The following is a 12,276-nucleotide window of genomic DNA, read 5'->3' as shown; positions in this document are numbered from 1 at the left end:
TGTGCTTCATCTTTTTGCATGAATAGGTGATCATTAGTCTTCATTGTACGTAATAATTTTGCTAGTCCCTTATTTTGGTGCACAAGTCTCATGGTGAGGGGAGGGGATGCTATTTAGGGTTTATAATAGGGGTAGTAGAGGTCAGGCTGTCTCTTCTTGGACAGTATAATAAAATATAATGCTGCTTATCATAGGTGTATAGACACGGCATGTACCACGCATGTATAACTTGTGCTGGAGCCCCGTGCACCTCTATCAGATATTCTGTTTGTTGCATTGGATCGTGAGCCCCATGGGGACAGGGACTGATGTGACGAGCTCTGTGCAGCGCTGTGTAATCTGTGTGCGCTCTATAAAGGAATTATATCTAGTGAATTTTCTTTAATCCTATGTTTGGGGCCTTATTTGTTGCAGGTTTGAGCCCTGTGTTTTGTGTGTCCCCTGATCGCCACCGTTTTGGGTGCATGTTTTGCTCGGCCCCAGACACAGGGGTTTGATGTTGCGGCTTTCCCTGTGGGTGACTTTGTTGAGCCTGGCTGTTATGTGTCACATTGTATCAGTGTATCAGCACGGTGCGGCCCCAGGCTTCACTTTCGTGTCCACACGTTAGCCGCCCCTGCTGTCCCCCCTGCCCCCACCCCTAGGAGCGCAGCTCTGGAGCACTTCCTCTGGTTGTGTTTCTCGCTGACAGGAACTGCGCAGCTGTTGTCGCTGTGTGTTTTCTCGTGCAGGAAATCTGAACAAGAAAGAAAACAAAGTCTCCTTAAAAAAGAAAAAGGAAGCAGCTCTTCTATTTCACTTTTAGCAACATTAACCCTTGTGCTGCTGCTCCTGACATGTCACACAACTAGGGGCTCCTCCCCGGGGATGTGACTAATACAGGGCGATACAATGGCTGACCTTATGCTATCTACATTATATTCATTCTGTGCAGCAGAGCTACTACAGGGCTAAGGAGAACCTGTCAGCAGGTGTGTCATACAGACAGCAGCCAGTGTTATGTATTGTCCCTGGAGAGATGTGTAATCAGACTTATGTTGTTGGTAGCAGCAGGACTGTGATGCATGTATTTATATTCCAGGATTGTAACTTCTGCAAGTACACTGGGGGGGGGGGGGGTATAATTACACTGCTGTGCTCTGTGCCCTTTGCATCCAGTATTAGGTATTGTCCCTGGAGAGATCACACCTTTGTGTATGTTGTAGCTGCTAAAATATATTCTGCATCTCTTTTAGGGCCACTATTTCATATTGTCTGCTGAGAAAACAGGACTTGTCCAAAGTACTATCCTGGAAAATAAATCCAAATTTCACAGTCCTGCTGCTACTAACAGCATACACAAAGGTCTCCCCGGGGACAATACATAACACTGGCTGCACCTACATTACCTTTCAAGGATTTCTGATGTTGAAGATTTTATTAATTTACCTGCCGCCCAGATTTATTTGTATGTAATAAGAGTTATGACTGGTCCCAGGATGAAGCCGCCTCCGTTCAGTCTAGTTCGAGCTTGTTCATTCTTTGTTCTTGGTTTTTATGTAATGTGTGTGAACCCCCATGGAAGTAATGGATAATACAACTGGGTGACAACCTCTACAAGTGTATTAATGGAGTCCACATTAGTTGTCACCTACATATTGATAGAAATCCACCAACGCTAAAGATTATACAGTAAGTCTCCGTAATCTGCTGCTGGACCTGTTCAGGACTCGCTTGTTACTTGGCTCCAGCTTTTCCCCCAGACAGAACATATAGTTTGCAGTTTCAAGCCAATAGGAGGCAGTATGACTAGTGTAAGTGTATGTCTAAATATATATCCCTATTCTTATGTGAAGGGGACCCTGCAACCACCTTGGAGGCACTGTTTTCTCTTTGTGGGGTATATACAACGTTGCGGCCATTGTGTAAATATGATGTGCCATACAGACTTGGATTATACATGAGCTTAGAAAACGAGATGTGAATGAGACCCTGCTGCTTCAGAGATGACGTCCGGGGACCCTCATACTGAACGGCACCTGTGAGCTCCGCCTCTTGTTGAGATTTATTTAAAATATTTATCTTTCCTTTCCTTTAGTTGATACAATGTATCAGTTGTCTTTCAGGTGGAGGTAGAATGTTACATTGTATCACTCCTGATCTGAGCAATGTTAATCCCCTTTCAGGTGGTTCCTTTAAGGCCGCGGCGCCCCCTTCCCCCAGTGCACAGACCAGTGTCTCCAGTTAGTCAGCAGAGATCACGTACAACATTTAGCGTCCGCACAAAGCCGCGCTCTTATCCAGTTTCCCGTCCTCCTCCATTGAAAGGGATTTTCTCTCTCCAGGAAGGATTGTGTTCAGGGGGCGGCTGCCATATGCCGGGTCTTATCAGCGCTTTCCTTGTGCTTAATCTTCTGCTGTGCTGTTACAGTGTGCAATGCTCTTTTTTTTTTTTTTTTTTTTTTTTCTTTTGCATGCTCCCCCCTCATCCTTCAAGGACGTCTCGGTCTCGCACTCAGTTTGCTCAATAGATTTAGTGTTTGTCAGCGCAGATATCACACCCTACAATACATAGCAGCGTGGGCGTCCCACACCGGAGCAGTTATGTTGCAATGTTTCTGCTCAGTTCACTATACATTGTCATATTATTGTGTTATCTGAACCTGGGAAAGCTGAGTGGTGGGTTCAGGCCTTGTGGGTCACATCTTTCAATAGTGGCGCCACTCATTTCGTCATGTCCAGTCTTGTATTGCAGTTGAGCCCCATTCACATCCGAACCAAACACAACTTGTGCGGAGGTGTGGCGCTGTTAGTTTATTTTGTTTAGAGAAGGTAGCTGTGTTTTAGGGGGATGGTCTGTGTAAGAGTTGAATGCACAGAACAGGACTTGTCACACTAAAATAAGCTACAACTGTCTCCTACATCTTTGCAGCCAGGGAAGTTTTGCCGTTCAGTAGTCCCTAAAAGCTGGGTGCCTATGGGATATATAATGAAATTGTTGAAACATTGTGTGACTGCAGTGATGTAACAATACTGGATATAGTCTGTGGCGTTACAATGTGTCGGCGCGGTATGAAAAGTCTTGTCTCTGGCTACAGGCCTGGATGGATGTAGAGTTTAGGTGCCGTGTTGTAAGTGCTCTGTAATGGATTTCAGGAAGGTTTTGCCCAGCATCAACTTTCCCCGCAGGATGTGCTGCAGCAGCCGTGTCTGTTTATTATTGATTTAGTTGGAGCATAGTCTCCACTGCTTCCCAGCATCTCCCGTGCCCCGCAGCACTTCTGCTCTAAAAAGCAAACAAGCAAATCTTCCCAATGCTGCATACTACGTGCTGCGCTCCAGCCGCCCAGAAATAATCTGCCAGTAATTGTGATGTGATGGGCTGTGTGTGGCACAGGACGTCCTGGGCATCGGCTCTTCTCTAAAGGTTCCTCTATTATCTCTCCTGCAGCCGTGACATGGAGAATAAAGAAACACTCCGGGGGCTGCAGAAGATGGACGACCGCCCCGAGGAGCGCATGATCAGGGAGAAACTCAAGGCAACATGTATGCCAGCCTGGAAGCACGAATGGCTGGAGAGGAGGAGCAGGCGAGGTCCAGTGGTAAGTGCACCTCTTACAATGTTCATATGATCGGCTCCAGGTCTCTGCATCCCCTTCAACGTAGATGTGCAATGAGCCCAACTATAGATGTGCAGCCTGGGACGAACTCATTCAGACGCCATGTGTGATTGGGTGATACATACCTTGTGGCAGCATAGTGTTTCATTGAACTCCATTTATCCTACTGGCCTATAATGCTGTGAGGTCTGAGTACAGGACTGTAGAGAGGCTGGAGCTTCACACATCATATAAAATCCAAACATGGCCATCAGGATCTTCACTTCTTCTAGTTTATGTCCACTGCTGGGCCAGGACCAAAACTATAGCTGAATAATGGAAAAGTGGTAGACCGGCCAGCCCAGTGTACAGCCCAGATGATCCGAAGGTTGGGTGATCCGGCTTCTTTTTCACTTTCTTCTACCGAGTAGCGAAGGTGTTATATTTTTGTTTTTTATAGCTGAATAATGGTAGATTTTGAAAGTGCTGAAAAATCCAGGACAAGTAAATTTGTCCAGGCTAGAAATGTTCAGTTCTGCTGGATTCTTCTGTTCGAGGCTTCAGATCTTACCCCATGAGTATGCAGAATGACAAAATCCACGGATAGTTCCCCTGCCTTACCCTTAAAGGGGTTGTGTGGAGTTTTTATTGTTAAAGATGATCAGTGTGGGGTCGACCTGGCCCCTCACAATCGTGGGAACAAATCTTGTAGAAATAGGATAATGCTAAAATTTGGTACAACCCCTTTAAGGTGTTTCTGTTGTAAATCTCCAGGGATCTCACTACTGAATACAGTTACTTGCAGATCAGGTGTGAGCATGTGTAAGACCCTAGATTTTGGAAAATTTCATCTAGGTGTGCAGGGGATACTCTCAACCATTTGGTTGTGGAGTGGAATTATCAGTCCAATCCTCCACATCTGAATCCGTCCTTTGATTTGTTCAAATTATTTACATTTTTTAAGCCTATTTTCTTTATGCTGCAGGTTGTTAAACCTATTCCAGTGAAGGCGGATGGTTCTGAAGCTTCCAGGTCGGACTCGTCTGTGGAGGGGACAGTGAATGGGTCTGCACACTCTTTAAAGGGGCGGCACAGTCCTTCGCCCAGCAGCTCTTCCAGCTCTTCAAAGTCCAAGCCGGAGTCTCCGGGATCACGGAGGAGAGGCTTCTCTCCAGTTCCTGTAAGTTATTCTTCAGCTGCTGCAGAACCTCTAATTTCTGTTGGTAATGATGCATTTCCATGAGGAGTAGCATAGTTTATTAATGTGGAAACCTTTTGTGCTTTTCCCAGTTTCAGAGTGGCCGTGTTACGCCGCCCCGGAGGGCTCCTTCTCCTGACGGCTTCTCGCCCTACAGTCCTGAGGAGACCAGTCGTCGCGTCAACAAAGTGATGAGAGCACGGCTGTACCTGCTGCAGCAGATTGGCCCCAACTCTTTCCTGATTGGAGGCGACAGTCCGGATAACAAGTACCGAGTGTTTATTGGACCTCAGGTGTGTAAAAGGATCCTCACGTAAAAGATGATTAGATTGATGCTGGTTATAGGAATGGCCAATGTAGACCGCATAGATGGCGCAGTGGGCATCTCTGGTGGTGTCACCTAAGGCACTGCACTTGTGATCTGGATGCTTAAATAGTGCAAGCAACCTGAGCGATTGCACAAAGGCAAATTATGCATGTATGGGCCTAAGCAAACCTTGATTGCAAAGCACAAGGGTGCAAGGAGCCCCCGCCTCGTTGCAGGACAACTCTCCCATCTTGAAGTCCAGTGAACCCGGTCTTGCTAATGTCCTGACAATATGTGGAGTGAACTTTGATACACAATGTGATGACCTGACAGTGGGTGCTCCAAGGCGCTGTGCAGGTTCCTGTCTCCTTCTCCCCTGGGAATGTTGTGTGTCTCACACTTCATCTTCTGATACAATTATTTGCTTCATCAAGTCGTGGGAAAAGAACTGTGTGTAAACAAAGAGCGAGAAAGCAATGTCCCCGCGGGGCGGCTACAGGTGCCGGCGCCTTCTACATCACTCACCTGCTGCCAACTTCTTCACACCATAATCTTCCAGGGACAAGTGAGGTCGTGTTCACAGCCAGGATCTTCTGTTCTGGCGCCGTCATGGGGTGTATGATGTCCCAGAGCAGAATAGCAGAGCCGTGTTTCTCTAGTATTCTCATACTAGTATCTGGAGCAGAATAGCAGAGCTCTGTGTTTCTCTATAGCATCCTCATACTAGTATCTGGAGCAGAGTAACAGAGCTCTGTGTTTCTCTATAGCAACCTCATACTAGTATCTGGAGCAGAATAGCAGAGCTGTGTTTCTCTATAGCATCCTCATACTAGTATCTGGAGCAGAATAGCAGAGCTCTGTGTTTCTCTATAGCATCCTCATACTAGTATCTGGAGCAGAATAGCAGAGCTGTGTTTCTCTATAGCATCCTCATACTAGTATCTGGAGCAGAGTAGCAGAGCTGTGTTTCTCTATAGCATCATTATACTAGTATCAGGAGCAGAATAGCAGAGCTGTGTTTCTCTATAGCAACCTCATACTGGTATCTGGAGCAGAATAGGAGAGCCGTGTTTCTCTATAGCATCCTCATACTAGTATCTAGAGCAGAATAGCAGAGACATGTTTCTCTATAGCAGTGATGGCAAACCTTTTAGACACCAAGTGCCCAAACAAGAACCAAAACTCACATATTTTTCGCAACGTGCCGATGCGATAGTTTAAGCAGTAACTTATTACTCCCTGCTCTTTCACAGGTTTAAATTGTATAGGCACCTGAGGACACCAATACAGTAGAAAGAAGAAGTTTGGATTATGCTTGTAGCTTCCTTCTAGGGTCCTGAGCTGCCTGCGACGGCAAGAGGCCTTGAGTCCTGTCTGGCAAACCCTGCCCTGGAGTGATGGCAAGGATGCCCATATAGAGGGCTCCGAGTGCCACCTCTGGCACCCATACCATAGGTTCACCACCACTGCTCTATAGCATCCTTATACTAGTATCTGGAGAAGAATAGCATAGCTGTGTTTCTCTATAGCATCCTCATACTAGTATCTGGAGCAGAATAGCAGAGCCATGTTACTCAGTAGCATCCTTATACTAGTATCTGGAGCAGAATAGCAGAGCTGTGTTTCTCTATAGCATCATTATACTAGTATCTGGAGCAGAATAGCAGAGCCATGTTACTCAGTAGCATCCTTATACTAGTATCTGGAGCAGAATAGTAGAGCTGTGTTTCTCTATAGCATCATTATACTAGTATCCGGAGCAGAATGGCAGGGCCGTGTTACTATGTAGCATCCTAATTCTCTAGCTGTGACGTTTGCGGTGCTGCTTCTTGTCATTTCAGATCTGCTATAATTAACCCTTTGCTCTCTTGCAGACCTGCAGCTGCGGTCGGGGCACATTCTGCATCCATCTCCTCTTCGTCATGCTGCGTGTCTTTCAGCTGGAGCCCTCCGATACGATGCTGTGGAGGAAAACCTTGAAGAACTTTGAAGTATGAAAATCCCCAGCTCATTGTTTCAGGGCAATGATTGTAAAGTAGACGACCTCTTCCCCCCACACAGCATAGGAAGGAGAAAGACAACTTGGTGTATAATTACTTCCAGGCGCTAGGAACACGAAATGTGTAAAATGAGCTTCACTTTAACCAAGAGCTCATAGGATTACAGGAACATGAGGATGATGTAAGACAACTGTGCCGCCATATGGGGCTGTCTAGTCCTAGATTCGGTGTGATACAGTGTTGATCCCTCAGCTGATGCCAGTGACAACTTCCTACAGTGCAAACACCTTTTAAAAGGCACCAGATCCACAATAAACCCTGTAGATTGCAGCCTGGTGTGCTGTGTAATCATACTAATATGTATGTAAGTAGCAGCAGAACTGTGAAATATGCATTTATATTCCAGGATTGTTCTGGTGGATGCTGTACAGGTGATCCCCTCTCAGTAATTTCTCTAGTATGAATCGGGAGCCTTTTATTGCAGGCAGATAGGAGGGACTGTGAAGCAGCTGAGAGCACAGCAGTGTGAGGACACATGACTAGCACTCTGCTGATCAGTTACTTCCACATTGATGATCCTTCCTGCTTTCTACATTTCTATAGCCATGTCTGCACTCGCTCTGGTCTATCTTCCAGTGTCATGCCCATGCTCGGCTTCTGCCGTTCTTCTCCCATCTCTTCCGCGCTGGTTTCCTCACTGCTCGTCACGATTCCTTCATGGTGATTTATTTTTATTATTATTTATTTTCATTTTTTTTTTTTTTTGTTAGGTTGAAAGTTTGTTCCAGAAATATCACAGTAGACGTAGCTCAAGGATCAAAGCTCCATCTCGTAACACCATCCAGAAGTTTGTATCACGCATGTCCAACTCTCATACATCATCCTCATCCACCACATCCACCTCTAGCGCAGACACCAGGTTTGTACCAAAACTGTGCCCCTCCCCCCACCATCCTCTTATCTTGGAACGTTCTTTAGAAGGAATGTAATTTTTGTTTTGAAACTTTATTTTGCCATTGTTGTCATTTCATCTCCAAAAAGCTGCAAAAGGTTTCCTTTAAATGTTCCTTTAGGGTGTGCGGCTCTTATTAAGATACTCCCTTAAGTGTAAGATATCCCACATGTTGTCAACTTAAATTCAAATTCGGTCTTAGCAAGAAATAGTGAAATAATGTACACCCTTCCTCCAGCAGCTTTTCTACCTGAAAAGACCTACCTGATATTCCTGTTTTCCTTACACCTGCGCACTTAATGTATGTTTTTCCTCATATACTGCTATTTTTACTCATCATCCCTTGTCTGTCTCCTTGCAGTATAAAAGATGAAGATGAACAGATGTGTCCGATCTGCTTACTGGGGATGCTGGATGAAGAGAGCCTGACTGTATGTGAAGAAGGCTGCAGAAACAAGCTCCACCACCACTGCATGTCCATCTGTACGTCACCCGATCCTGTGCATGACACTGTGTGCGCACCCCCCTATATCCTAAAGGCAGATCCTCGTGGCAGGGCCCGCAGCTGCACTGTGTGCTCCTCACCACATCTTCGAGGCAGGACTCACAGCTGCACCGTGTGTACACCCTCGTATCCTAGAGGCAGGCTGCACCACAAACACCTAAACCCCCCCAATCACCCCATATCCTCGAGGCAGGGCCTGCAGCTGCACTCTGTGCTCCTCACCACATCTTCGAGGCAGGACTCACAGCTGCACCGTGTGTACACACTCGTATCCTAGAGGCAGGCTGCACCACGAACACCTAAACCCCCCAATCACCCCATATCCTCGAGGCAGGACCCACAGCTGCACTGTGCTCCCCGCTATATCCTCGAGGCAGGACCTGCAGCTGCACTGTGCACCAAGAGGAGGGGTCTGCGGATGCACAGTGTTTTTTTTTAATGGATTGAGCACCTGCTTGGTCATTCGATCACACACTTAAGGGAAACTCCACCTCTCCCTCTACCAACATCCATCAGTCTCATGGCCTGGTGACAGCTCAGTCCTATTTAAGTGTATGAGGCTGAGCTGCAATAACATCTGCAGCCACTATCCACTGTACAGCACTGTGCTTGGTGAGCGCTATAGTGACACTAAAGCAATTCTCTGCATATGACTTTAGGGGACCTCTGAGGGGGTCAGACCGTTTCCTGATTCCTATCTGATTTGGAGGACGTAGACTAAGAATAGGGGATCACTAGCACAGTGCCGGTAACACCCTTTAACTGAAGCATGAGAAGATGGGCAAGTTGTGGCCTGTGTATGTTCTAGACCCTAACAAGCCACAGCTTCAGACTCCGGGCCATGTCCTGTATCAATATCAGTAGAACAAAGCCCATCCCTAAATTCCAACAACTACTTGACATCTATTACCTACTTATTCTGCAGCACCATGATCTTCTGTATGCGGCGCTGCAGAATAGGCCGGTGCTATATTTATTTCTGCATCTCACCCGCACAACTCACAAGCCGAAATCCCTCTCCTGCCCCAGGACCTCTATGTAAAGTAGTGTGTGCAGGTGGCGCCATCTAGTGGACATGTGTAGATCCACATAATTCTGTATTTAGTCTTTTAGTCATAGATTAATTTCAAGATTTTTTTGACATTCTGTAGGTCATGAATGTTTTTCTAAAGCCAGATTCATTTTATTGATGAATTGCCAGAGGTGGTGCGGCATGACCAACGTTTAGAGATTCTTCCCTTTTAAGCATTAAATTTAAAAATACTTTAATTACCTATACTTAGGACAGGGGTGTTTTATCTTATCACAGGAGGTCTCACTCCTGGGACACCTAGTTCACCAGTAGATCAGAAGCCCTATAGAAATAAATGGAGAACAGGGCGATGATTAGGGGGAATGTTTAATGCACAAATCCATAGAAACCTGATCATCAGTTATAGCGTAGATGTAATAAATTGGACTCTGCCTCCTTGATTATTTTGAGTAATCAGTAGTTCCATTAGCGGTCAGTGTGGGGCACTTTATGGCTGTAAATGGATAGGACCCACTGATAACAGCCGCTCATTGCTAATCCCATACATTCTGTCCTTGTGTGTACTTTTAGGGGCAGAGGAATGCCGGAGGAATCGGGAGCCCCTCATTTGCCCCCTCTGTCGCTCTAAATGGAGATCTCAGGACTTCTACAGGTAAGTGGCCACCGCATGAGTGGGCTGTGTTATTGTTTTTGTTTTTTTTAAAAATCTGGATAATATCTATTCCCTCTGTCTGCAGTCATGACTTGCCGACACCTGTTGATTCTCCTCCAATCCTCCGCGCTGCTCAGCAACCACCCCTCCTGCAGTCACCAACAGCCGGATCCCAAAGACGGACCCAGGATCCCAATCTGAACCTGACTCACTATGGGGTCCAGCAAATTCCTCCCTCGTACAAAAACATGGCTGAGCCATGGATTCAGGTACCACTGGCTGGGACATACACACATACAAGATGGAGCCGGAATGTAAACATGAAACATTATGAAGGGGTTGTCCACGTTTTACAAAAATGTATAACCGGCCTGACAACTTCCGCATGTCTGACATGCTGAAAGTGATGCTATATTGGGGCACAACAGTACTGGACAGTACCGAAGGACTACTGGAGCATCGGGGGAGGTGAAGATAAGATTTTTTATTTTTTTTTTTATAGCCCCCTCAGACCTGCTATATAATTTTTATAAAGCTCAGACAACCCTTTAACAAATTAGTCTCAATGTAAAGGAATTCATGCTGCTCCTTTTCTAAGATGGCATCGAAATGCATTGACGTGAACATAAAATGGGAATATAATAAAGTTGATTTAAAAACACTTTTTAATTTGTAGGTTTTTGGACTGGAGCTGGTCGGCTGCTTGTTCTCCCGGAACTGGAATATCCGAGAAATGGCTCTGCGTCGCCTGTCACATGATGTCAGCGGGGCGCTGCTATTGGCTAATGGTGAAAGCACTGGAACGTCTGGCACTGGCAGCGCCCCTGGCAGCACGGCGCCCCATGCTGGCGGCAGCTCATCTCAGTCCACTATCTCAGGGGACGTGGTGGTGGAGGCGTGCTGCAGCGTCCTCTCCATGGTGTGCGGGGACCCCGTCTACAAAGTCTACGTCGCTGCTTTGGTGCGTCCCCTTTTGATGTAATTGTTCCTGTGTGTCCCCCACTGCTTGTTCTTCAAATCCTAACCGGGAACTTCCTCTCTGTAGAAAACCTTACGAGCCATGTTGGTGTACACCCCCTGCCACACCACGGCTGAGCGCAAGAAGCTGCAACGACTCCTCAACCCCGTGGTGGAAACCATCCTGATTAAGTGTGCGGACGCCAACAGGTGATGTCTGGGGGGGGTTATGTGGTTGATGGAGACACTGGTTATGGGTTGCGTGAATTTACAGTATGTTCCTTTTTCTGCAGCCGCACGAGTCAGCTGTCTGTGTCTACACTGCTGGAGCTATGCAAAGGACAGGCCGGGGAACTGGCGGTGGGAAGGGAGATCCTCAAGTCTGGTCAGTATCTGCACCCCCATCTACCTTGATTACATGCCTCCTATCCTCTGCCCCAATAGCAGATTTTTGTTCTGTCACAAGGGCAAAGTGACGGCTAACGTCATTTTGGTTGCAATAATTTACGACCTAATCTGCCGCTTTTTATCCGGATCCAGGTTCCATCGGTATCGGTGGTGTGGAATATGTCCTGAACTGTATCCTGGCCACCCAGTCAGAGTCTAACAACTGGCAAGAGCTACTGGGCCGCCTGTGTCTCATCGACCGGCTGCTGCTGGAATTTCCTGCTGAATTTTATCCCCACATCATCAGTGGAGACATCATCCAGGCCGATGCCGCAGTGGAGAGGTACGCGAGTGGCAGGGTCATATTGGAATATAACTATCGGGGGAGAAGTGGTAGAACCCCTACAAGGGCAGAGGGGAGGACAACCAGTATTGTATCATTTTCACATGATTGGACCCACAGCTCTACCTACCTATATCTTTTCAGTAAACTTGTTGTCAGGAGTGACCATGCAGACTGCAGTTAGTGTGTATTTATGTTCCAGGATTGTAGCTTCCCCAAGTGCACTGGGGGATTTGTCCTCACACTAGTGCTTTCTGCAGCCAGTGTTAGGCATTGTCCCTGGTCAGATGTGTAACCATACCTTTTGTGTATATTAGTAGCAGCAGGACTGTGAAATATGGCTTTCTATTCCAGGATTGTACTA

The 12,276-nt window shown here is 46.6% G+C and overlaps 1 protein-coding gene across 4 annotated transcripts in view; it reads left to right on the top strand.

The window, feature by feature from the left end:
* MAP3K1 (mitogen-activated protein kinase kinase kinase 1) overlaps positions 1 to 12,276 on the top strand; it is a 36,609-nt gene that overhangs the window by 16,954 nt on the left and 7,379 nt on the right. For all 4 annotated transcript variants that reach the window (XM_072135662.1, XM_072135680.1, XM_072135689.1 and 1 more), the window contains exons 2-13: positions 3,431 to 3,581; positions 4,564 to 4,758; positions 4,869 to 5,069; positions 6,958 to 7,074; positions 7,854 to 8,002; positions 8,397 to 8,518; positions 10,144 to 10,225; positions 10,311 to 10,494; positions 10,902 to 11,186; positions 11,271 to 11,392; positions 11,476 to 11,567; positions 11,723 to 11,912. In XM_072135662.1, coding sequence (XP_071991763.1) covers positions 3,431 to 3,581; positions 4,564 to 4,758; positions 4,869 to 5,069; positions 6,958 to 7,074; positions 7,854 to 8,002; positions 8,397 to 8,518; positions 10,144 to 10,225; positions 10,311 to 10,494; positions 10,902 to 11,186; positions 11,271 to 11,392; positions 11,476 to 11,567; positions 11,723 to 11,912 — 1,890 coding nt within the window. The remainder of the gene's footprint in view (positions 1 to 3,430; positions 3,582 to 4,563; positions 4,759 to 4,868; positions 5,070 to 6,957; positions 7,075 to 7,853; positions 8,003 to 8,396; positions 8,519 to 10,143; positions 10,226 to 10,310; positions 10,495 to 10,901; positions 11,187 to 11,270; positions 11,393 to 11,475; positions 11,568 to 11,722; positions 11,913 to 12,276) is intronic.

The sequence above is a fragment of the Engystomops pustulosus genome, chromosome 1 (assembly GCF_040894005.1).
Source record: "Engystomops pustulosus chromosome 1, aEngPut4.maternal, whole genome shotgun sequence".
NCBI classification, from domain to species: Eukaryota; Metazoa; Chordata; class Amphibia; order Anura; family Leptodactylidae; genus Engystomops; species Engystomops pustulosus.
Note: the sequence above shows the minus strand (reverse complement) of the source record. Positions and strands in the feature narration are given on the sequence as shown.